The 25,184-nt window shown below is 43.7% G+C and overlaps 1 protein-coding gene across 1 annotated transcript; it reads left to right on the top strand.

Moving 5' to 3' along the window:
• The first annotated feature begins 15,672 nt into the window (after nt 1-15,672).
• On the top strand, nt 15,673-24,681 carry LOC146350869 (opsin-VA-like). The gene is made up of 5 exons (XM_084845655.1): nt 15,673-16,027; nt 20,080-20,290; nt 20,371-20,488; nt 23,159-23,398; nt 24,454-24,681. Exons 1-5 carry the CDS (start codon nt 15,673-15,675, stop codon nt 24,679-24,681), a joined length of 1,152 nt encoding a protein of 383 aa, XP_084701781.1.
• The last annotated feature ends 503 nt before the right edge of the window (nt 24,682-25,184 follow it).

Raw genomic sequence — 25,184 nt, 5'->3', positions numbered from 1 at the left:
CTGGCACTGCGTCCCTGTGAGCCCTAATTCCACTGTGCCCCTGCACTTTCCCTTGAGTGTAGTTTTGAAGTCTACTGTGCATGGTTTGAGGGTAAGTGACTTCCTGCCCAGGTCTCTTCTGACTGCCACAAAACAGCATCTCAGATTATGTTCCCTGTGGGTCCTTTTCACTCTATGCTTATTGAACTGGTTTCTCTTTAGGGAATGTTGTTTGTTTTGCTTCTTGCTGTATTGTTAGCTTTTTCCTTTACCTGGGCATTGCCTGGTTTTTGTTTCCTTCAGATCATGATGCTACTAGTACCACAAAAATATGATATAATAGTTTCAGGAGGATAATTCTGGATTGATCTATATGGAATTCTGTTCTTTCTATAAGCAGAATGATCTGGGCATTCCTTAAGAGGAAGTAATATTTCTTTTTCTTGAGCATATTTTGTTCAGTCTAAAATGGGTTGGATCCAGAATAGGCCCATTGAAATCAATAGAACTTGTTAGTCATGACTAACTTAAAGTCCCACTCATTTCAATGGGTCTGCTCCAAAGATAACTAAGTCTCAATCCAACCAATGTTTTTAAGTCCACAAACTTTCTGCACCACCCAATACGTTACAAAGTTGATTATATATGAAAGGAATACAGCATCAATAATTGGGTTTGCATTTTATATATTACATTTTAGAGCTGTTCTTAGCTTGCAAAGTCTGTGTCTGATAACATGGTGTTAGCTGTGTGTGTCAATTTAGATAAGTAAAAAATGCATTAAAAATGGAAAAATAAAAGCTGTTTCACTCGCAGACAAACCGAGGAACAGATAATCCTGACCAACCAAATATGCCATCAAAGGAAGATAGCAAATTCTTAAGTCAGTGAAATGATGAAGACCCCCAAAGATATAAACACCACTTCAGAGAATAGGAGCCATGCATAATCAGAATACCAATCAGAAAATGAGGAGGCAATTAACAAATGGAGACGAGTTTAGTTCTATGACAAAGAACCAAAAATATTTGATGCACAGTAAATTTGTCATCTTCCATAAGTAATTAAATTACTCCTAGCTAATAAGACGGCCTACTTTGTACAACACAAAATTAAGGTATTTTGCTGTGGTCACTGAAAACATCCAAGTACAACCAATTTGCCAGGCATACTAGGGGCAATTTCAGGCTAACATTTTTGGAGCAATTAAATACACACTTGTTGCTCTTTTTTCAGTGGAGGTGATGTATGGTGAACGAAAACTATCCCCTTCCTCTTTCTGGAAAGATCTTTGAAGAAAGAACATGCCAGAAGGGATGGATGAACTCGCCCCTGTCCAGGTCTGTCAGTTGCTCGCCAAGCTGCCGCCCACACCCATAGGATTCCACCCCCGTATCAGGCGCCCGCAACATCCCTGCATCCCTTTGTCTTTCAGGTGGTTGGCAAAACTCTTGCAAGCTCTGGAGGCCCAGGGAGAACACATATACACGTACATACACACACACGTACACACACACATGTACACACACACACACACACACACGTAAGCTTTCATTAGTTACTTTTAGGATCTTGATAAGCATGAAAAGCTAGTTTAATGTTTCATTATTTTTTTAAAAGCAGCTATTTCTCATCTTATCTCTGCTTGTTTTGTGAAATAAATATATTGAATTGGAAACTATCTTGTTTGTGGATCTTGAGATTAAGGGCTGTATCCAATACTGCTGCTGTGCCTCAGCTAGTTCTGTTGCACCTGTGGGACCAATCGTTAACACAACAGGTTTCCTAAAGCGACTTCAGAAATAAGCAGAAATGCTCACTTCCGGAATGGGTCAGATCAGCAGAGCCCTGTTCTGGGGACTCTGCTGACCCAGCCCATTTTGGAAACAAGCGCTTGTGCTTGTTTCCAGTTGTTCCAGGAGCCACTAGCTTCCCATGGCACTAGCGGCAGGTTCCGCTAGCATGGGGCAGCATTGGATACTGCCCTTCTTCTATTGCTATTTTGAATGTTAGAAAAGCAGGCTAAAACTACCCGGAGGAGAACGTTTCCTGCATAGTATTCTGCTCTCCTTTCTGTTAATCGAAGCACACATCCAGTTTATGTAGTTTATAGTTTATAGTCAGTGAGACCAGTGGTCTATCTAGTTCAGTCTTGTCTACACTGATCGGCGTGGCTCTTCCTCTGGGGTTCAGATAGGAGTATTTAGAGATGACCAGGATTAGGGTGACCACTTCACTGGAAAAAGGGGACAAAAGAGGACACCAATTTGCATAACATATGCATGTGCACATTTAGAAATAAAGATTATAATTTAAATAGAAATACAATACATCTCACCATAGTGCAGAAGACTAACTAGGTGAGTTGTGTGCCTGCTCAGTCTGCTGAAGGTGTCCTAGCGAAGGTGTCCTAACGGTGGATGGGCAAGTTCAAGGGTTATGTTTTTTTCCTTTTGTGTTCATGATGGTGTGAGGGCTCCTTGGGAAAATTCTGTCACTGGAGGTAAATGGGATGAACAACACAGAGCTGTGATTTCACACTTTGGCTCTTTATAGATATTGCTCTTGACTTCATGTCAAGGTGTAGTACAAGTACCATAAACAGTAATCAGGGTGTAAATGAAAAAAGAAAGAGGAGATGTTTGACCTGCTTGTAAAGGTGTGGATATCTATCACATTAAGATGTGGGGTTGTAAATTTTTTATTTTGTTTTAACAATGGGAAAATGCTTGGTATGTATAATAGATATGCTGTGAGTTGTGGAGACAAGTGTAGTTGAATTTCTCCTATTAAATCAACATAGGGGTACCACCCTTTTTCTTAAAAGGAACAGCTGCAGGACAGACAGGCATTCAACAAGTTCAGCCATCCCTATCATTTTATCTCCAGGTTGAGAAAATGTTCAGCTCTTGAATTATTGTCTATTATGTGTAGCTGTAAATTGCACAGCAACCTTCTCAAGAAAAGGTAACTCTTAAGCAGACATCTTGAATTCAAGACTGGTCTTACCATGACAATATGTTCATTTACAATGAGTAAATCAATAAATCAGATACCTTGGCTACAAATTCAGTCACATTTTACTGACCTTTTCTCTATCTCTTCCATGTAGTTTAGCCTTTTCAGGCTGCTTCAGAGATACGGGTCTTATTGATAAACCAAGATCTTTGTGGAATCTGATAATATGTGGATTCTATTCAGAAGCTGCATCTAGGGAACTGAGAAAAAACAATCACAAGAAACATGTACAAGGATGTGATGGCAAAAGGAGACTGATTATTAGACCAAGATGTGTCTTTGTGGGAAGAATCAGTTTTCAATCAACTTTTGCCTGTTTCAAGGTTTTGCTGTAACCAGAATTCACTTGTCAATTAAGATGGCCTCATTCTGATTAATAACAGGGCCAGCCCTGTACCAGAGGGTGAAGCCCAACAAATTATGGTGAGTTCAGGGGACTGAGCAAAGGGATAATGCTAAGATGTAATGCTATTGCATATTCAAAAACCATATTGCAAGTCCACCCTGTTCAGGCACCCATATATTAAGCATGTAGAAGACCTTCTAGAAAACATTGTTAATTATTTGTTACTGGAATTTAAAACACCCCCCCCCCCCACAAAGCGTTTATCCTTATGGCTTCACAGAATGTTTTTATCAGCCTATGGTATGACAGATTTTATATGCCATCAGAAAGGTTAATAAATTTAAGTTTAATGTCATCACCCAAACATGCTGCTCAGGATTTAATTTTAGCCACTACAAGTGGAAATAATGGCTTCCTTACTTTATGGCTCCTATCATTTTCATGTCATGTGACACTTATTATCTCTTTGTGCCCACACCCAGAATAAATAAACTGCAGTGTTCATCCTCAGGCATGCTGGAAACATCCTGCCTCTGAGATAGACATAATGCTACCTCCACCCTACGCATCCTTTTGGGATACAGGGGAAGGGAGCAGGTGAACCAAGTACTCTGAACAGCAGTTTTTTATGCTGATAAGGGATGTTCATGGGTCTCAGTACAAAACAAGAACAGAAGAAGAGCCATGCTGAATCAGACCAAAGGTCCATCTAGTCCAACATTCTGTTCACACAGTGGCCAGCCAGCTGCCTGTGGGAAACCCACAAGTAGGACATGAATGCAACAGCTCCCTCCCACTTGTGTTCCCCAGGAAGTAGTACACAGAGGCATACTGCCTCCGATAAAGGAGATAATATATAGCCATCATGATGTGATAGCCTTATCCTCCGTGAAATGGTGGCCTGTGTTCCTGGCCTCTGCTCTAGCCTTGAAATACATCTGAAGGTCAATTCCTAGAGGAACAGATGAGATAAAGGAATGTTTGGTCTACCTTTCTTCTTCACTAACAGCATGTTTACTAAGAAGTAAGTCCCACTGTATTCAGGTAGGTAAGTGTGTATAGGATTGCAGTCTAACTGGCTTAGGAAAAGTATTATGGGGCCAGGGATACATTTCTCTGTTCTTGGTGGGAGAATGACCTATTGGGGAGAATTTTATCTCCCATTGCTCAGGATGCATCAATACATCTTGGTTAATCATATGAGTTTTAGCGCCATTGGTGCCAAAGAGAGCTGACCTCCCATTGTGATTAGCAACTGTGGGGAGAGGGCAATTATAATTGGAACCACAGAAGAGGCAAAGGGTTGAAGTCCACTCCCTTCGTGCCATGGTCCTGATCTGGCTCACCACCTCCTCCTGCACTGGTTATTAGCTAACACACACACACACACACACACCAGCTACGAAGAACCAAACATTACAAACATCACATCTATTAGTCCCCTGGGATCCTAAGCCATGGTGTGTTTTGTAATATTTGCTTTAGTTACAAGCATAAATGGATGCAATCAGTGGTCGCTCCTATGTAGCAGAAGATCTGCTACACCAAACTTGATCCTCAGGGCGTGATACCTTGCACACTCCAAGGTGCTTCCAGCCTTTAGTTCAGGGGTGGGCAGAAAGTAGATCTCCAGAAGTTTTGGATTTCAGCTCCCAGAAGCCCCTGGCAGCAAAGCCAATTGTCAGGAATGTTGGCAGTCGAAGTCCAAAACATCTGGAGATCTACTTTCTGCCCACCCCTGATTTAGCTAATGCACACAGCTCACTCTCTGTCCTAAATGGCCTAGCCTGTTGCACACACACATACCTATGCCCTCCCCTTAGCTGGGGTATGTGCATGTCAACTTGCCCAAGATCAGATGGTGTGCCATTTAACACTTGAGAGATCTTCAGATACCAAGGCACCGTCTCCTAACTCTTAACTCTCACTGAAGAAATGTCAGCCATTAGCTATTCCAGATGGTGCTTCCAGATGGAGGTTTCATAGTGCTATGAATTAGAAGGGGTCATGCAACAATTCCATCTTTTTTTGCTTAACAGATTTTAGAGAAAAGATGGAATAAGTGGTGGGAAAACAAAGGAGGGTTATGACTGGAAGATGGCAACATCTGACACCCCCCCCCCCATACAATTCCATGAATGAGGCAGCGCAATGGTGCGATTAAAACCTTGTCTGGAACCACCCTAAGAATCCTGGCAAATATTCTAGATTTAAAACCAGATTTTAAGTTAAACTCTTTGATAGGATTGTAAAATGAAACAAACAAAAATGTTAGAAACCTGGATGCTTTTTCATTCTCTGGGTGCTTCCAGATGGAGGCCTCCTAGGGCTAGGGCATTGTGCAGCAAATCCATCTTTTTTTTTCCTTACTGGATTTTCTGTGCTAAGGATAGCAAGAGGAAGAAATGGCAGGAAAATGTGGGATAGTTACAAGTGGAAGACAGTTATCATCTGGAACCCCCCCCCCCCGTAAAAGTCTGTGAATCAGCCAGGGCTCGCTCTCTCTCTCTCTCTCTCTCTCTCTCTCCCCACACTCACACACACACATGAAAAGTCATGATGCAACTTACTCTCTTCAGTAGGGCTGTGCAGGGACCCAAGCTTCTGACTAGGAAGCTGCCTTATGGCTGCTGAGGCGGACCTGATTCGGCTCAGGCTGATTCAGGGTCCCCCCCGACCCAATTCAGCCCTGAACCAGAAGTGGGATTCAGCCATCCAAATCCCGCTTTGGGGCCCCCTGATACCCCTGCGCAAAGCTGCTTACCTGGGCCGCCTCCTCCTCCGCCGCCATTCTAAAAATGGCAACTCCCACCAAAAAGACCTGACGGACATCCAGGGCTCAGGAGCTGGCGGTGGCGGCAAGCAGTGGCAATGACAGCAGCGGCAATAGTGGTGGAAGCGACAGCGGGGGCGGCAACTCCTGTGAGTCACCTCAGGTAAGGAGCTGGACACGCCGGTGTGGCTGGGCCAGGGTGCTGAAGCTCCGAAGCGCACCAAGCGCTTCGGAAAGCCCCCAACCTGCTTCGAGTTGCTTTGTGCCCCTTCTGCTTTGCCTTGGAAGGGGCCCAAAGTGGCCCGAAGCGGCCCACTTTGACTCAGGGTTCAGGCCTTGGGCTGAAGCATTGCACAGCCCTACTCTTCAGACTTCTGGAACATAGAGCAAAATTAATTTCCTCATGGGATGCACGTCAACTAAGATCAGCTTCCTGTAGTTATAAAGCTATTTCCCCCCCTCTTCTTGATCTAATTTCCTGTTGGAAAAAGAAGTTAACTCTACTGCTCTTCTATTTTTCATTCTTTTCCTCTACTTAATGAAACACTGGTTCATGCTCCTATCAACTTTTTCCCTCTCAGAAATACAGCTTAGGAAAGTGCGAACACACTTTTTGTTGACAGTTAGAGGTGTTCTAATATATAGGCAGAATTCTTAACTCAATTAATAAAGATTGGTTCTTACATGGTGAGTGCAATATCCAGAGATGACTTGCATCTGTGAATGGGCTGTTGCAGATGGACCACCATGGACTGAATGCTTGCAAGCTTTTCTACACAAGGCTGTTAATCCTGTATCTACTTTCAGATTTGTTGCAGAACTGAGATCCGAGCACCACATGAAGAGCGTTTCCTTTTCTGCTTTTCTGCTACATAACCTCTAGGTGGCACTGTGCTTTAGTGGAATAATGCAATTACACAAGTAGGAAAATAAGTTTTCTTTCGCTTTCAGAAATAATACTCTATTCCTCCCACTCTAAAAAGAAGTTGGGAAAGTGCTCTTAAAAAACAGAACTGAAACTAGAGGGTCATGACATCGTCTAAAGAATCCTTAAGCAACCATGAGTAGGGAATGATGAGTGCACAATAAATGCCTCATGTAGAAAAGCTCCATGTCCGTTCAGTGCTTTTCAATGAGTTCACTTAAAACAAGCCTCCACCAGTCAGCAAGAGCTGGCTCACACATGCATGTCCATCACTTGGGGACAATGCCAGGTTTGAGAGGGCCCTAGGTGAAGTGCTTTCTGGTGGCCCCCTTCTAAGTTGGGGGGGGCTCCCTCAGGCTTAACTGGTTGTGCCATGTGTTTGGGTCTGTGAGCTGCCATTTCAGCTTCCCACAATGCCACTGATGTAGCATCACTCTGGGGCACTGTGGGAAATTTAGATGGTGCCTCCCCTGGGACAGCCATTTTAGTTTCCCAAAGTGACCCAGAGCAATGCTATGTTGGGGGCATTGCGGAAACTTAAAAAGCTGGCTCCAAGCCACCCAGTGTGGGGGACCCAGCGGGTAGGCACCAGCGTGGTGGTGGTCCTAGTGGGGTGCTGGAGTCCCATCATCTACCTGAGGAAGTTGCTTCTGGCGTTGAGCCTGTCATCATTTTTTGACTGCAACATAAAGTGGCATCTTGCATGTGTGATGGGTTATCATAGTTAAACCACCTCAAATGCAGTGCTTTTCAGTAGGGTCAGTTTACACATGAAGGGAGCAATCCTATGGCTGCTAGACAGTAGCTAGACAGCCAAAGGATATGCTGTTTTCCAGGAACCGACCTCAGAGTCCACGCTCCAAGGTCGGTTCCCAGAAAACCGACCTCCCCCAACTTCCACGCGGCCTTGGAGGCAGTGTGGAACAGCCCCATCCTCTGTGCTTGCAAGAGAAGCGTGGAGGGGCTGGAAAGGGGCATGGCTGGGGGTGTTCTGGGCTGGGGAGATCATAACTGCCTGTACAACACATCCTATGTGTCATACAGCAACCTCCTTCCCCGCTCAGCCCTTCCGTGGCTAGACAACCTCAGTTGGCTGTCTAGCCAAAAAAGCAGGACAGGAGGAGTGCGGAGGGAATGATCCCTTCCGTGCTTCTCCTGCCCTGCTTTGGATAGGCGGTCACCTCCAAGTTCAGAGGCGGCCACCTATCTAGATAGGACTGCGCCCTAAGTTATCACTCATCAAGAATACGGTCAGTAGGTTGGATCCAGAATTAGTCATACTTAGAGTAGACCCACTGAAATTGAAGGGATTTAAATTAGTCATGAGTAACTTAAGTCCCATTGATTTGAATGTGTCTACTCTAAGTATAACTAAATCTGGATCCAATCCACTATGTGTAGACGTGTGAACTAATATGCATACATGTGTCATCGAGATCCAGCATCTCAGCCCCTTTATTTTTATTGTCCTCAGTCCTTGCATTTCAGCTCAGTTAGGCTATGCAGTCTATTTTTGTGGTTCTCATTCATTGTGGCCTTTCCAAAGCCTTAAGCATGGGGCAGATGAAAATCCAAATTAAATGAATAAAATAAGAGACAATGTTGGTCCCTGGAAAAACATACGTTTTTCCTTGTATGTTTGCTTTTTTGAGAAATGATTCCCTTCCTAATTGAACTGCTCATGTTAGATAAGACATTACCATCTAATATTAATAGGGCACAATCCTATGCATTTTTAGACAGAAAAATGCCCTACAACTCCCAACTCCCAGCATGGCTGGCTGGGGAATGCTGGGAGTTGAAGGATGTTTTTCTGTGTAAACATTCATAGACCTGTACCCTTAAATTCTTAGCAACCATTGTTAATTTGATTTATAGAGACCAGGAATCCAGGAAAGAAAAAGATTAGGGACTTGCAATGAAACTTTTTTGAGGGAAAACATATCAAAACTACATGATTTTCTCCCTATTTCTTTTGTTAGTATTTGCCTGGGTGATTGATCCCTGAAAGGTCAGGGGCAGTATGAGTTTATCTTGGTTGCATTAATGTTTCCAAGTATATTCCTTACCTCTTTCCTGCTCACAAACCTCTAATGTGTTTCTTGCTGCGAGGATGACAAAAACATTAAAGACAACTTGCTGCTCCCTTCAAAATAGCTTCTACACAATAAACCTAGAATCCTGATAACAAGCTGATGAAAGATAGGCTAGTTTCTTGCTTGCCTCCCCCACCCCCCAGATGCCGGTTTCTAATGGATAGTGCAAAAGCGCAGCCCCACACCAAACCAGTGGTGCTCCTTGGGAAACAGCCGGTCTCTGCACTGGTAGTAGGGTCTAAGGGTCAAACTACTTGTTACGTGGGAGGTAGGGCTGGCTTGAAATGACTGTGATAATTTTGAAGCCATTTCACTCACATTGAGAGGGCTGTTTTGCTTTGCTAATTTTTTGATGAAATGGCTGGATAAATAAGAATGTCTTGCAAAAACCCAAAGACACTTTTTTCTTTTTCTTTTCGAACGTTTAAAAACCATCCCATGCTATATTTTTTCTGGCGGAGGAGCGGGGGAGGAGGAATCATAGAAAAATGCAGAGATTAACAGTGTAATCCTATGCTTGTCAGAACTAATCCCCATTGAGTTCAGTGGGACTTAGGCCGAAATGTGTTGAAGAATTAGAGAAATGGACCAGTGAAGCAAAGTTTGTGGGGTGTGTGTGAGGGGATTTCATGAACTGCTTTTTTTCTCAAATCATCGAGTCAATTTCACAAATGTTTGGTCAAATCGTTGTTTCTTGCCAGCTCTAAAATGAGATGTTTTCATCTTTATACCAGTCACCATGGTGTGTGTGAAGATCTGATTGGAACAGCAGGTTTGGAGAAGGGTTGGGGGTTTTTTTAGCCCTGTTTCTCTGTGCCAGTTCTCACAGGGCTAGACATAATATCAAGGGGCAATTTGAATCAGGAAAGTGGCATGGGTAGAAAGGGTTATGCATCCCCTCACCTAGTGTGACTGTTCTGATCCTATTTGGACACACACATACCCTTGCAACTGCTTTAAACTAAAAATAAAAACAGATAGAGATTCAATTGCAGATCTCCTGAATAATGTGTAGTTTGGTTCTCAGACGACTGAACCAGATTAAAGCTCTGGTTGGGTTAAATAACTAGTGACCCTGGATGGGGATAGCAAGCATCCCTATCAGTATGAATAAATGTATTCAGCTATATCAGTGGAGCTCCAATGAATGAGCAGTATGCTATACATAGGAATGTGCATTTGTATGCATATTAACTGTGCACACCAAAGCCATCTTCCCTGTGCAGATTTCACTTGTTGGATTGGGGAGCTTTTCTACATGAGGCATTCACTGTGCACTCGTCATTCCTTACCCAGGCTTGTTTATGGATTCTTTAGACAGTGTCTAAGCTTTGTGTCTGTTTTTTAAGAGTGCTTACCTGTTGTTGTTTTTAGAGTGGGGAAAATGGGGTATTCTGAACATGAAAGAAAACGTATTTTCTTACTTGTGTGATTGTGATATTCCACTATAGCACAGTGCCACCTAGAGGTTATGTAGTGGAAAAAGCAGGAAAGGAAAAGCTCTGTGTAGAGCTTGGATCTCAATTCTGTGATGAAACTGAAATTAGATACAGTGATTAACTGACTTGTATAGAAAAGCTCACAGAGCCAGTCATTTTCAAAAATGGTGGCAGAAAATGGTTATGTTTGGATTTACCCAGGAAATCAACAGCCAAAAACATTTTGGAGAACTTATTTTTCCTAGCATTATGCCTACCAATAACTGCTTTATACAATTTCCAGAGGGTAGCTATTGCAGCAAAAACAATGGAGTCTTGTGGCACCTTAAAGACTAAAAAATATATTCTGGCATGAGCTTTCTTGGATGATAGCCCACTTCATCAGAAGCATGAAGTGTTATGGAGAGTTTCAGATTTATATACATAATATATGGTGTGTGGGTTGGGGCGAGGGGAGGAAAGAATTGAAAACACCGAGTTTAGAAGGAAATTAAATGCAAAAAGTGAAAATCACATTATTAACTGGAGTCATTCACAGTGCAGTTGTTGCTGAGTTGTTGCACTGTGGTGCCAGGTTGTTTGTGTGTTATCAGGCTGTTTGTGTTAACGGATAACTGTGTTGTCAGTTAGTCCTTAAGGCTTTTGCCTAAGTAGCTCAGAAATCTTACATGTTTGGTACTTGTATTTCAGCCTTCCCTACATCCTAGTCTTTTTTGAATACATTGTATTTACAGAGCTTTAGCAAAGTTCTCTGGTTCAATAGGGTTTGGGGGCCTGAAGTGGTGTCAAGAGACAGAGTATATCAGAAGATCTGCTTCCATTAAGATAGTGCTAGAAAATGGTGGGAGAATCTGCAATTGCCGAAGTTCTCCAGTTTTATATTAGCAGAGTCCTACAGGCTCATTTGTCTGGTGGGCTGTACAGCAGGAAATAGACAAAGCTGAACCATGAAACTGACCAGCACTGTGCCCATGACTTGAGGGGTCACAAGAATGTAGCTGGCCTACATTGGCTATGCTGCAAAAGACCCTCCATATCCCCACCTCCCTTCTCGATCATTTGAACAACAGCAACAACAAAATCAATGGTGAAGAAACTCACAATCATTGACAAGGTAGACAAATACTTTCCTCAATTCCCACCTCCGTCTACGACCTCTGCAAAGCTAAGGATTCCATAATAAACCATAGATTAGGCCAAGAGCTTTCAAAGGCCATGGGCAATACTTTGGAGCACTATCAGTAAATAAAGGTTGTATCCCTTTATTACAGCCATCACTCTCTAAGGCCAACTGACTCCCACCTATCACTACATGAAGTAAATCCAAGAATACGGGCAACTCGGATCATGCTGATTTAATATCCTGCTTACTTTAGTGCCTCTCTCCTGGGACTAGTAAATTCAGTTCCAGTTCTCAAGCTGCCACATACAATTCGAGCCATGAGACTGGGTCCCATTTAGCACAGTTCTCTTCATCTAGGTTTGTCTTGCAGCTGGAATGAACGAAGTCATGGTATGTAGAATGCTGTTATTTACACTTTGGTGGGTTATTGCTTTTGACCTTATGCTACCTGCTCAAGTCAGCTAACCTTGAGCCATAAGCCAAGACTCAATAGATGTATTGAGTTTATTTACAAAATACTTACAAAGGAGTAGTCTTAAAACGGGACAGGTTAATTTTGCAAAGAACCTGTGGACCAAAAAAACAGGCCATAGTAAATTCTAGAATTGAACCAAGAATTCACCATGAAATTCAAGGCCATTGAATTAAGTGAATAATGACTTAAATGAGGGTGTATTGTTAATGTCTTTTTTTAAAAAAAGACTAGATTTGTTCCAACCAAAGTAAAGCATTTTAAGGTGCAATCCTATGCATGTTTAGACAGAAAAAAGTCTTACAACTCGCAGCATTCCCCAAGTAGCCACTCTGGCTGGGGAATACTGGGAGTTGTAGGACTTTTCTCTGTCTAAACATGCATAGGATTCCACCCTTCAACTACAATCCTATACACACCTGGGAGTAAGCCCCTTGAGTAAACTCAGTGGGACTTATTTCTGAGTAGATGTGCATAGCATTACGCTGTTAAAAGTCCTACTGATTACAACAGGAGAAAGTTTCACAAATTTTAAGTTCTTATAGTTCGGTGGATTACACGCTATGTTTCTGAGAGTTGACTCGTTTAGCGTTAGGGCCCATGGTAGCCAGCAGAGGGCTAGTTCAACATCTTGTATAAAAGACTCAAGAGAGAAAGTGTAAGGGCCCTTTCTGACATTAACTTCAGGGCAGGGGTGGGCAACTTGTGGCCCTCCAGATGTTTTGGCCTACAACTCCCATGAGCCCTTGCCAGCGTAGCTCATGGTGAGGGATGATGGGAGTCATAGGCAAAAACATCTGGAGGGCCACAGGTTGCCCACCCCCGCTTTAGGGCATGAGAGTTGCTGAAGCAAATGCTCATGCCATACTATTCTGGTAACCTCAGAAGATCTGGGCCATGTAGGAGTTTGAGGAGCCTGCAGCCCAGCCGTTCCCCATGCCACCTTTTGCTACACTGTCCAGGAAGGATTACACTAACGTGGGAAGGAGCTACATCTTTGGCTCTTTCCACGTGGCTTTGATTCTTCTAGCATTACCGATGCAGCATGGGAGGCACCCAAGCGCTTGTAAAAGAAACTCGAAAATACAATAGCCGGAGTCTTCCAAAAGACAGCTGAAGTGAAGTGACATCACTGACAAAAATACCCTCACATCTGAAATTGATTGTAAGCATCCTGGCAAAAACCAGTGGGGGCAATGACTGCAGTTCAGATTGTGAGCCCCTATGCAAGAGGCAGTGCTACTCAACATTACTGCAGCCTAGTCACAAGTGGATAAGCATAGCGCAGGGAGAAATGGCGGATCATTATCCTTTTCATATGTGGCAATAGAAACCTCCCATCGTTTCTAGTTTCCTCAGATCCACCACTTGTGCAGGAGACGTCTTTGGCCTTCACACTTCAGAGAAGCTTGTGGCTTCTCTGCCCTCCCCAAAGTGGATCTAGACTTTGGAGGGTCTAGGGCCATATGCCCTCAGTGAGTCCCCTTCTTTGAGTAGGTCCTCCTCCTTCTCCCCACTGCCCATTTGCTTATATATTTTGTTTATTATTACATTTATATCCTGTTTCTTTTTCCTCCAAGGAACCCAAGGTGGCTTTCCTGAGCCTCCTCTCCGTTTTGCCCTCACAACCACCCTGTGAAGTATGATAGGCTGAGAGTCAGTGACAGGCCCAAAGTCACCCCTTGAGCTTCATGGCCAAGTCGGAGCTTGAACCCAGATCTCCTGAGTCCCAGTCCAATACTCTAACCACTACACCACACTGCTTGCCCCATTTCTCTGAGCCTAGCTTGTGTAGCCACCAAGAGGGAGAGAACTTGGTGTTTTTAGCTGTTTTAAATTGTTTTAAATGTTTGTATCTTTTAATCTCTGTTGCAAGACACTTCAAGTCTTTTTCTGAGAAATGTGTCTAAGAAGGTTAAATAACAACAACAACTCCTTGTACTCCCTCCTGGTGCTGCTGGATCAGTCAGTCAGGGTGCTTCCAGATGGAGGGGTCCTTGTGCTAACAGTCAGAAGGCACTGTTCCATTACTTCATCTCTCCCCCCCGCTTTCTTAAAGGGTTTTCCATGGTAAGAAAAAAAGATGGAGGATATGGTGGGAAAACATGGGAAGGTTACAAGTGGAGGACAACATTGTCTGGAAAATTCCATGAATGAGGGAAGGCGATGGCACAATAAAAGTTTTGTCTGGAAGCACCCTCAGGGAGAGCAGCAATGGGCAGCATCAGGCCCGGGGGGCTCCAAGGATTAGCAGTGTACACCCACCCCCACCCCCATGCAAGGCATAAGCCTTGGCAGGTGCCTATGATGCTGCCTCCCAATCCTAGCCCTGCCTCCCCACTGGTAGTAGGTAAAGCATGGTGCGAAGGTCCCATTTGTGGCATCAAGACCAGGGTCACACCATGGCATAGAGAACTACCCAGGACCCTCCACACAAATTTTGTGTGGGCCAAAACAAATATGCAGGGCAAGAAGAAGCTCTCCAGAGCCAAGTTATTCTGAGATTTGCTGGCACCCATAAATTATGGCCAATGTTTCAAATGTCTGGAGAAAGAGACGTTCTGTCTCAGGGGCAGATTCTTCTATGGCCTGTCCAAAAATCAGTACCTCATCTTGAGAGGCTGAATTCAGTGAGAATAAGATGGATCTTCTGAATAAATGGGAGAGGGTGTTCTTTTTATGATTATGGAGATGAGCATGTGTGTGTTTTAATTTTTTTTTTATTTTATTAAAATAAATTACAGCACAGGAAGAAAATACAGCAGACAATACACAGAATGTTGTGTCTGCCACTCTGCAGTATGTCTGAAAACTTTGACAGCCGTTGCTTTAACTCAGTTGTGGGCATTTGGTACTACTGTATTCATGGTGCCATCATTTTACAAAGAGGTCCTTGATTTGATACCTGGCCAGGTATCCTCCTTTGCCTTTGTGATGCTGTCCGGTCAGGTCAGCCCTCTTTCTAGCAGACCTGGCAGAAAGAAAGAAGCCTCCCCTCTGCTCCGTTTCCAGCACTGAGAGAGGAAAGGAAGGGATCCTTCCTTCCCTGATGTTTGTTCCAAATGAAGGGGTTGCTCCTTCTCCTGGATTCTGGTAAGCACTCAGGAGTGCCTGAGCCTCCTCTCTCCTCCTCCAGAACAGATGCAGCTGTGGCCATTCCGGCACTGCTGTTGGCTGTCACTGAAGAATCACAAGGAGAAACCCCACTGCTCCTTTCATCTTGCTGGTTTGGAGGCAGTGGCAGCTGCGAGGAGAGAGGGAGTGAAGGGGACCAGATTGCTTTTCAGAGCCTCACTGGCTTAGACTTGATCCTACTGCAAGCGCCAAACCCTTCTCTGTTCAGAACTTTCTTTTGCTAGAGTTTATTTTGAGTGCAAGAGTGTGAAGTCTTTGGTGTGTCGTACTCTAGAGAAGAAATTCCATTTTAGGAATAAGAACACTGCTGATTTGATGTGCTAATCCTCCCCAACCCACTTGGCTCTTCTACGGTGAAAGGCAGAAATGGATAAGCTGATGAGAGAACTTGACAATGAATCTTTGCTTCTAGCTCCCTCACCTTGGGACCCATTCTTGCATCCTCTGGACTTCATCGAGCCCTGGAACTTCCACCTGATCGCTGCCTTGATGTTTGTGGTGACTTCCTTGTCTCTGTCTGAAAACTTCATGGTCATCCTCGTGACTCTGAAATTCAAGCAGTTGAGGCAGCCTCTCAACTATGTCATCGTGAACCTCTCTGTGGCCGATTTCCTTGTCTCACTGACTGGGGGCACAATCAGCTTTTTAACAAACCTGAAGGGTTATTTTTATATGGGCCACTGGGCGTGCGTGTTGGAAGGATTTGCAGTCACGTTCTTTGGTAAGCGGAAAAGTTTCTATCTTCGCAACTCTTACAATAACCTTTCTCAAATGCGGCTGTGTTTTGTACCCGGAGGTCCCGATGGAAGGGTCTTGTCTATGCACGTGCTGTGCCTTGCTAAAATTGCTGAGTTTGTGTTGCACTTGCTGTCACTGAGGTTGCTTATTTAATGATACATACGTACATAGCAGCATTTGCTAGCAGTGATCTTCATTCATGATGCCAAATGAAAGCATACCCAGAAGGCCAGTGCCTTTTATAAAAACACACTTCTGAATAGAGATTGATCTCTTTGAAAATATCGGAAGGAAAATGGTGTGCTTGGGAGCGGGGGAATGATGTTGCGGGGGGGGGGAGAATGAGGCATACTTTCATAGTAAACCTTTTATGATTTGAAGCGATAATGTTGAAGTATGGCTCGGTGACAAATAACAGTGTTGAAACTCAGGGCTATGAACCAATTAAAGTGTTCTTAGTTGATTAACTGCGGTGCTTCATCTGGTTAATTGGTCAATTACTCTGCATAGAAGGTTACCCAAAGAGAACTCCTTCTGCTACCCACCAAATCCCAGTAAATGTCATATTATCTGAGCACTCTTTTCCAACAGTGTTAGTTTACCCCTAAATTACATTTAGCAGTAAATTGCACTACCTCTGTTCACGTAGCTATTTCAGTGCAATAGTGGGATGAAACATGGGGTTGCCCCATCTTACATGGAGCTATGAATAGAAATTCCATGTTCTTTTCATAGCAACCCTATAAGGTTTTGGGATAACAATTAAGCAGTGGAGGCTGGGGACTCCGATGTCAGTGGGGCAGTGAATCTGCTCTGGGTTTCACTCAGAAGCAGTCAGGACTCTAAAGGAGCTATCCAAGGTGCAAGCATTTCCAGAATTTCTGAAACTTGAGCATGCTGTCTGGGGCTGATGGAAGTTGAATTCCAAAATATCTGGAGGGTACCAGGTTGGTGAAGGTTGGTCTAGTGCAGGGTGGGCAGAAGGTAGATCTCCAGATGTTTGGGACTTCAGCTCCCAGAAGCCCCTTCCAGCATGGCTAATGGAGATCTACTTTCCACCCACCCCTGGTTTAGAGGACTCTTGTAGGAGCAAAGAGGATTAAGGGCAGGGAGAAAGCAGTAGAGGGTCCTTCTATGTTCTGTATCTGCTTTACACATGATATTTTCCTATACTGAGATAATAGCAGTGGTGTGTGATATCATCATGTGTGAAGTATAGAACCAGCATGTGTTTTGGCACGAACATATGTGGAGGGAAATGTATGTGAAAAAACCCGCAAATGAGGCCACAAAAGAGTCCAGGGGGGTATTTCCACCAGCGATTTACTCTGAGCCAGCTGCGTGTTGAGGTCGTTAGGGATCCATGACATCGTGGCCATCCGGCAGCCACCCCGGAGCTTATCAGGGAAAAACCGGATTTCCTGAGACTGCTTAAGGTCTGATTCTTTTCCTCAAGCTGGGGGAAAAAGCTTCTGTGTATAGTTTCTGTGTGCCCCAACTCCCACATTTACCTCGGGTATGCAAGCCCTGCCCAGGGGTGTGCCTTTCACTGTGACCCCGGTCAAGGGGTGTTTCCTGTGTGTTTCCCGTGTGTTTCCCGTCCCTGCACAAACCAATTAGTGTCTCCTCAGAAGTAACTCCCCTTGTGGTCAATGAGGCTTGCCCTCTGAATGCCCACATCAGAACTTACAGAGATCCCCCTCAATTGACATGGCACAGTTTATAAATCCCAGTTCTCTAAGTGCAGTAAAGTGCCATCTTAGGCTCCGATTTTCCTTTGTTTGGTTTATTACCTTAGGAAGTAGATACTTAGACCCTTTGTTATAGAGATCCTACAGGTTAAAAGGAGGACCGTTTTCCCATCTGTGTGTTCTCCCCTCCTCCCCTCTTTCCCAGCACAAGCATATGTGTCTACTCGGAAGTAACTCCCATTGTGCTCAATGAGGCTTGCTCCTGAAATGCAGATGCATCTGGACTTTCAGGGGAAAGGAGAAAGGCGGGGGCACCTCTCTTATTGGCTGAGCAGCCCCTACCAGTCAGATGACATTCACTCCACCCCGCCCCCACCAGGAAGTATGTTCTGTGAAGTGTTTTTTACTGGTGCGGAGAACCTGCTTGTGGAGCCCTGCATGGACCAAAGTGCAGCAAAGCTGATTCTTTAAAAAAAAATCTGGTACTCTTCCATTCACTTCTCCTTCTAATGTCATGGAAACATGGCCCAGGTGACTGTTTCTTCAGTAGTTGGAATTCACTTGAGATTAAGCCACTAACTGGGTAAGCACACATCATTGCCAGAAGAAGGAAAGAAGGAAGGAAAGAAGGAAGGAAGGAAAGAAACATGAAGAAGGAAGCACAAAGAAAGAAAGAAGTTGTTCGTGAGCTAAGTTCTAAAAGGAATGTATTTTTGATGTCTTTTATTAAATTAAGTGAATGAAACATTAGATGATAATAATACTAATAATGTTGCTAAGAATAATAATGGCTTGGATGCTAAGATAACTTAAGGTGCAATCCTATGCATGTTCAGACAGAAAAAAGTCCTACAACTCCCAGCATTTCCCAGCCAGGATACTGGGAGTTGTATAGGATTGTGCCCTTAAAGATGTAAATGGAAATAAAGTTTCCTCCCCCTCCCCCAGCAGCCCCCCCATGCCCCATCTCACTTTGTTCTGGAGGGTCCCTGATCCTCCAGAGAGGATGGGGGCTTAGGTGGTTGTAGTGGGAAAGATGCGGGAACTGGCAAGTTTCCTTCTGTAGACCTCCTTCCGTTAACTTAGCCTGGCATCCAAGAGAATGAGTACCAGTGTTTAAGATATTCCTCTATATTGGAATTGAGTTACTTTACCCAAAGTAAAAAAATCCCTGCCTTTCATGTTCCTAACAAAAGGCCAGTCTAGATATTGATCACATATGAGAGGGAGTAGTATGTATTTGCAAGACAGCTTTAATGTGATCCAGGATCTCAGGGCAAAACGATGCATGATAAGAATCATAAAGCTACTGCTGAAAATGGTATCCCTGTGTTACAGGTTCTTTCCCCCCATTCGTAATGTTTAGTAAAATTGGCCCCATGTCCTACATTGCCCTCTTATGCATTTCTCCACTCTTGCAAGTGGCAGCCAATGACGTGCAGTGTAATGTTCCCAACCTGATGATGTCAGCATAAAGGGTCAGTGTTACATATTACAGAGGAGGAGAAGGAAAACTTAACATGGAGATGCTGTTTTCAGTGGCAGCCCTGTGTTTTTATCATATGTACTTCTACCCTCTGCCTTTTGCAGTGATGGAAGTTGCTGTGGCTAAGTCCCATCCCAGGTTCCCTCACTGCACTGTGTGGGTAATGCAGTACTGAGAGTGTATATTGTGCTGTATACTTCTTCAAATGGATTGTATCCAATGTTAATCCCTTTTAGAGTAGACATACTGAAGTGAATGGGACTCAAGTTAGACTAACGTTGGATACAACCCCAAATCTCACATTCATCACAATCAAATCATTAGGCTGATGCAGTAAGGCTGTTTTACGTTTTGATATTTGCTTCCGGACAGTACATGTTGTGGAGCCATTATTTCATTGATTACATTTGGAATGTATCTTTCCTCCAAGGAGCTCAGGGTGGCAGATATATCCTCCCATTTATCCTCGCAACCATCCTGTGAGAAAGAATGACTGTCCCAAAGTCAGTCCAGGACCTTCATGGTTGAGGACTTGTAGCTCGGTGGCAGAGCACATGCTTTGCATGCAGAGGGTCCCAGGTTCAACCCTTGGCATGTCCAGGTGGAGCTGGAAACGACCCCTGCTTGAAGCCCTGGATTGCTGCTGGCAGTCAGTGGTTGACAATACTGGACCAGTGGTCTGGCTCTGTAAGAGAGCTTACATTGAGTCAGTAGCTTACATTTGAGTAGGAATTTGAACTCAGGTCTCACTGGTCAAAGCCTAGTGCTCTGTTCACTGCACCATACTGACTTCTTTTCTTTTTCTCTAATAGTGCATATTCTTACTCATGCTTACACTTATGTTTGTTCTCATTACAGGAATAGTTGCCCTCTGGTCACTTGCCCTGCTTGCCTTTGAGCGCTATATCGTGATTTGCCGCCCCTTGGGAAATATGCGCATCAAGGGCAAGCATGCAGCTCCGGGAATAGCCTTTGTGTGGGTTTTCTCCTTTATATGGACCATCCCTCCTACAATGGGGTGGAGCAGCTACACTACCAGCAAGATTGGAACGACCTGTGAACCCAACTGGTAAGACCATACAGGAATGCCACATTGATTTGAGCAGTCCTAATCAGATAGAACCTTAAAACCTTGCGTGGTTTTTCTAGGTATTCTGGAGACTACAATGATCATACTTTCATTATTACATTCTTCACAACCTGTTTCATACTGCCATTACTGGTGATTTTGGTATCCTATGGGAAACTGATGCAGAAACTTAGAAAGGTAGGTGCAAACATTTACAAGGAATATGAATTGCAGTGAAACTTCAGGCCACCATCTTTTGTGTTAAAGGATCTTATTTTAGATGCTGTTAATTAGTCATTGTGCACATCTTAGCCTGTGCCTAGATTAGAGCAGATCCCTAGGTCAGGATCGTACTGAATACGTCCAGATTAGGGAATTCGGAGAAATCCACAACAGAAGCAAATGAGTTCAGATATTTATGAATCTGACCATGGATTCCACCACGATGGATTCCTGTCGGTGGATTCCGCTAACTTGTGCACCATGTTTTAACCTTCAGGAATTTTGTGCAAATTTCTTTGTAGAAAAATGCACAAAAAAATAAAAAAAAAACTGGCCAAAATGCACATTTCTCCCACACGCTAAAGTGGGAAAATTGACATATTGGGGGAATTTGCATGTTTTTGTGGAAATTGGCATTTTTGCAAGTGCACATTTGTGCAAATGTGAATTTACACAAATTTGGAAACAAAGAAAAATCTGATTCCATCGATGGATGGACGATGGAACAAAAGGTGCCTGACAACCTGTGAAACACAGATTGAATGGATTTTACACAATCCATACATCCCTCATCCAGATGCTCAGCTGAACAGCAATTTGAACAACAAAGTGGTGCCACTCCTGACACAATGCAAATGCTAACACTGGATCTGCACTATTGAGAAGCGCCCATTTGAACCACAGAGTATGTGGATCAGTTGCACATCTAGTGCTAAAGAGATGTGCATAGGATTGCATTGTGAATGTGTTGTGCCTCTCAGATGTAAGCTGTGCTGAGTGAAATGAACACTGAGTGAAATGGGTGTGTGCGTAGCAGCCTTCCCCAACTCGGCACCCTCCAGTTTTTTGGACTTCAACTCCCATCAGCCCCAGCCCCAGCAAGCATGGCCAATGGTCAAGAATACCAAGACATCTGGAGGCCACCAGGTTGGGAAAGCCTGGTACATAGGATTTCAGCCTCACTCATCGGCCAAGCTGAAGGCCTGCTAGAACAACAACAACAACAACAACAACAAGCCTTCTGATGGCATTGGAATTCTATCAAGGAGGAGTCAGGCACATTTTGTTTCTTGCTTGCCATTTATATCCTGCCACTTCTCTAGTGAGCTCAAGGTAGCATACATTGTTCTCCTCCTACCCACTTTATCTTCACAACATTCCTGTGAGGTAGAGTAGACTGAGAGAAGGTGGCTGGCCTGAAGGTGTCCAATGAGCTTCATGCCTGAGTGGGGACTTGAACCTTTGTCTCCCCAGCCCTAGTCTGACATCCTAGCCACTCTGCCACACTGGCTCTCAGGCAGATCTCCTGGAATTCCACAGCATGACCACTGCAATGCCCTGTTACACGTTCCTGCTGACCGTAGCTCAGATGGTGGCAGGACAGTAATTTGGAACATAAATGTTTTAGTTTTAAGCCATCTAAAGTTAGATATTATGCAAAGTCCCATTAAATCCAATGAGACTTAGGTTAGTTGTGACTACTAATGTGTTCTATGGGTTTCAATGGGACGTCATCATGACCAACTTCAGCTGGACTTGGACAAAGGGGTTTCCTTATCTGTCGAAATAGCAGAAGAGAAGCTCAAAGGCAGATCCTTGAAATGTTCACTCATGCCTTTTCTTCACAACCAGATGCTACCTTCACAAAGGAGTGCCATGCAGCTCTGAACATGCGGCACATTCTCTGAGATGACAGAGGTCTTTCTCATCACGCTGACAGAAAGAAGGGGAGGCATGTCCCCTCTAGATAATAGGAATCTCCTCCTTTTTTCCTAAGGTCATCCCTCTTAAGAAGACTTGGCCTCACCATCTGAATATCTGTATTCCACTTCACTCTGGTTGAGCATGAGTTATAAGGGCAATTTTATTTAGTTCTCAAAGCTCTTCTCAAGATTGTAGTCACATAGTGGGAATCTGCCAGGGACTTAGAATCATAGAGTTGGAAGGGACCTTGGAGGTCATCCAGCCCAACTCAATGAGGATCTAACACATATTACCAATCTTTAGGTTGGATCCAGACTTATGCATACTGAGAATAAACCCATTGAAATCAGTGGGTCTTAAATCATAGTTATTTAAGTCCCACTGATTTCAGTAGCTCTACTCTGAAATATGCCTAAGTCTGGAGCCAACCCTTTGCTTATTCATTTGTTTATGGACAAAACAAGTCTCTAGCTCATAAGGAAAATAGTAGTCTACTAAATTGTAAAGACGTAAACCTGCCCCTTCCTCTCTGTGTTCTGGCTGATTAGTCAAAGTCACTACTTGGGGGCATTTGAGTCAGGTGTTCAATCTGTATTGTATTAAACTGAAAACTATTGAACTAAATGATAATCTAACCACATCAGACTATTTATTTATTTGGAATTCTTTCTGTTTGGCCTTAATGGATGATAACCATCCAGTGTACATTTAGTCCCACCTGCAATTGCCCTCCTTAAATGTCTTGCTGTGGGCTGGGCTCTGATTTATGTTTTGCAAGTAAAATAACAATTCATATTGCTTTTCACTACTGAATCAAAATGGTATCCTCACTTATTGATGAATTCTGGGTTGAAATCCTTACTTTGCTGGTTCTCTTGATTAGATTCCCCCCTCTTCCTCTTTCTTTCTTTCTTTCTTTCTTTCTTTCTTTCTTTCTTTCAGGTTTCAGATACTCAAGGCAGATTAGGTTCTACGCGAAAGCCTGAAAGACAAGTTACTAGAATGGTTGTTATTATGATCTTTGCATTTTTAATCTGCTGGTCTCCATACGCAGCCTTTTCAGTCTTGGTCACAGCCTATCCGTCTATTGAATTGGATCCGCGGCTTGCTGCAATCCCAGCTTTCTTTTCAAAAACAGCTACAGTTTATAATCCAATTATCTATGTCTTTATGAACAATCAGGTACTGTATGTCTCCGGTTGGGGTATATAAACTGAATTGATTCCAAGTCCCTGGGGAAGATTTCTGTTTGTTTTTGCTTTCACATTTTGTTTTTAATTAACTGTTCCCATCTATTTACATGTTAAATTATGTAGGATTTTAAAAGGAAGCATCAGCCACTTGAATTGGGTTTGGAAATGGGCTGGGAGCTAGCGGAGCTAGTTAAGCCTTGGTGAGATGTATTCTCAATGGACTAGTCCCCATTAGCAACCTCCATTTGCATTCTGCTCTAATGGTACTTCCCAGGCCATATTCAAAATCACCCATGTACAATGCACTGCAGTAGCATAAACTGGAGTTTACCATAGTATGGATAGCCATGTCAATGCTATCCACCCAGGAAGGGCCTCATCTGGAATATCAGCCTTAGCTGGTGGAAGATGCTGCATATCACAGATCTGAGCCTCTAGTGATGGAGCTGTATCAATAGTCTATGAATATGGACCTGATCCTTTAGGGGCAAGCTTTCCCACTGTCTGAGGCAGGAAGACATGCACTGTCACCCCCTTTGCTACCAGTGCTACTCTTCCACAGCACAGACAGCCACCAGGGCCATCTTGCCCACAGTGCCTCACTCTGAGGAATGACCCCTCAGAGCAAGGCATCTGGGCCTGGTGAACTCTCTGTTGTGACATTTGCAACAGCAAAAGAGTGGTCGGCGGGGCTGTCTGGATCGCCCACCTGCCCTGGTGCCTGTGCGTGTGTGTGTGTGTGTGTGTGCGTGTGTGGGCAGAGGCCCTCCTGGTGGTGTTGGTGGGGGATACACGATCTACTGCCTTCCTGATCCGCTGCCGGAGGCAGGGGATTCACCCTGTCTCATAGGCCAGTCCTGTTTAGGGGAATGCAACCCCATACAGAACAGGTTGAACCCTATCATCCTGAACAGGTGAATTACCCACCAATAGTGCCTTCGTTTTGTTGAAACTAATGATACAATATAAACCTTTTTTAGTACATACAAATATTGAAATATATCGATGAATTCCAATCATAGTCATTTGTGATCTCATTTCTAGTTCCGGAATTGTATAATCCAGCTGTTCCGATGCAGTGGCCAAGGTATTATAGACTCCAATGTGAATCCAGTGATTTCAGAGAGGGCAACACACACCAAAAATGGAGGAGAGGTGTCCACAGTAGCAGCACGTGTTACTGTCTTCAACCAGAGAAGTGAGGATGAACGCAGCAGCTGCCATTCCTTGGCCCAGCTGGCAATTTCAGAAAACAAAGTTTGTCCAGCATGAATACAACTTTTCCAGATGATGAAACAGAACTTTACATCACTCCATTGGTACCATTCATTTGTGCAAAATGCCAGCCAAGAAGAATGCCAAGGTCAAATATATGAAATGCTTTGCTAGCCGTTATTATTACACATTTTATCCAAAGCCATTCTGACTGCAATCCTATACATACTTATTTGGGAATAAATCCCATTGATCCCCATAGGACTTCCAAGTAGTTATGCATAGGATTGTGCTGTTACTCAAGTGATTCTGATGTGCATGTTAAAACATTAGTTGAGTGTGATCTGGCATTTGGAAGATGCCTGCCATGTTATGGAACTTGAGGGAATTCATAGAAGTGTCTGGGAACAGGACCTAATTCTTTATATTGTTATTTATTTGTCACTTTTATATTCCTTGTTGGACTGAGATAGAATGACGTGGAACACAAGGGATTGGATCCAGGATCTGCCTTCCATGGATGGAAGGGCTCTGCTTACGGAAGTTTCCTCTGCCCAATT

The sequence above is a fragment of the Heloderma suspectum genome, chromosome 3 (genome assembly GCF_057233095.1).
Source record: "Heloderma suspectum isolate Gila_16-S chromosome 3, 16-S_ref, whole genome shotgun sequence".
Taxonomy (NCBI): Eukaryota; Metazoa; Chordata; class Lepidosauria; order Squamata; family Helodermatidae; genus Heloderma; species Heloderma suspectum.
The sequence above is the reverse complement of the archived record's forward strand: the minus strand, read 5'-3'. Positions and strand labels throughout refer to the sequence as shown.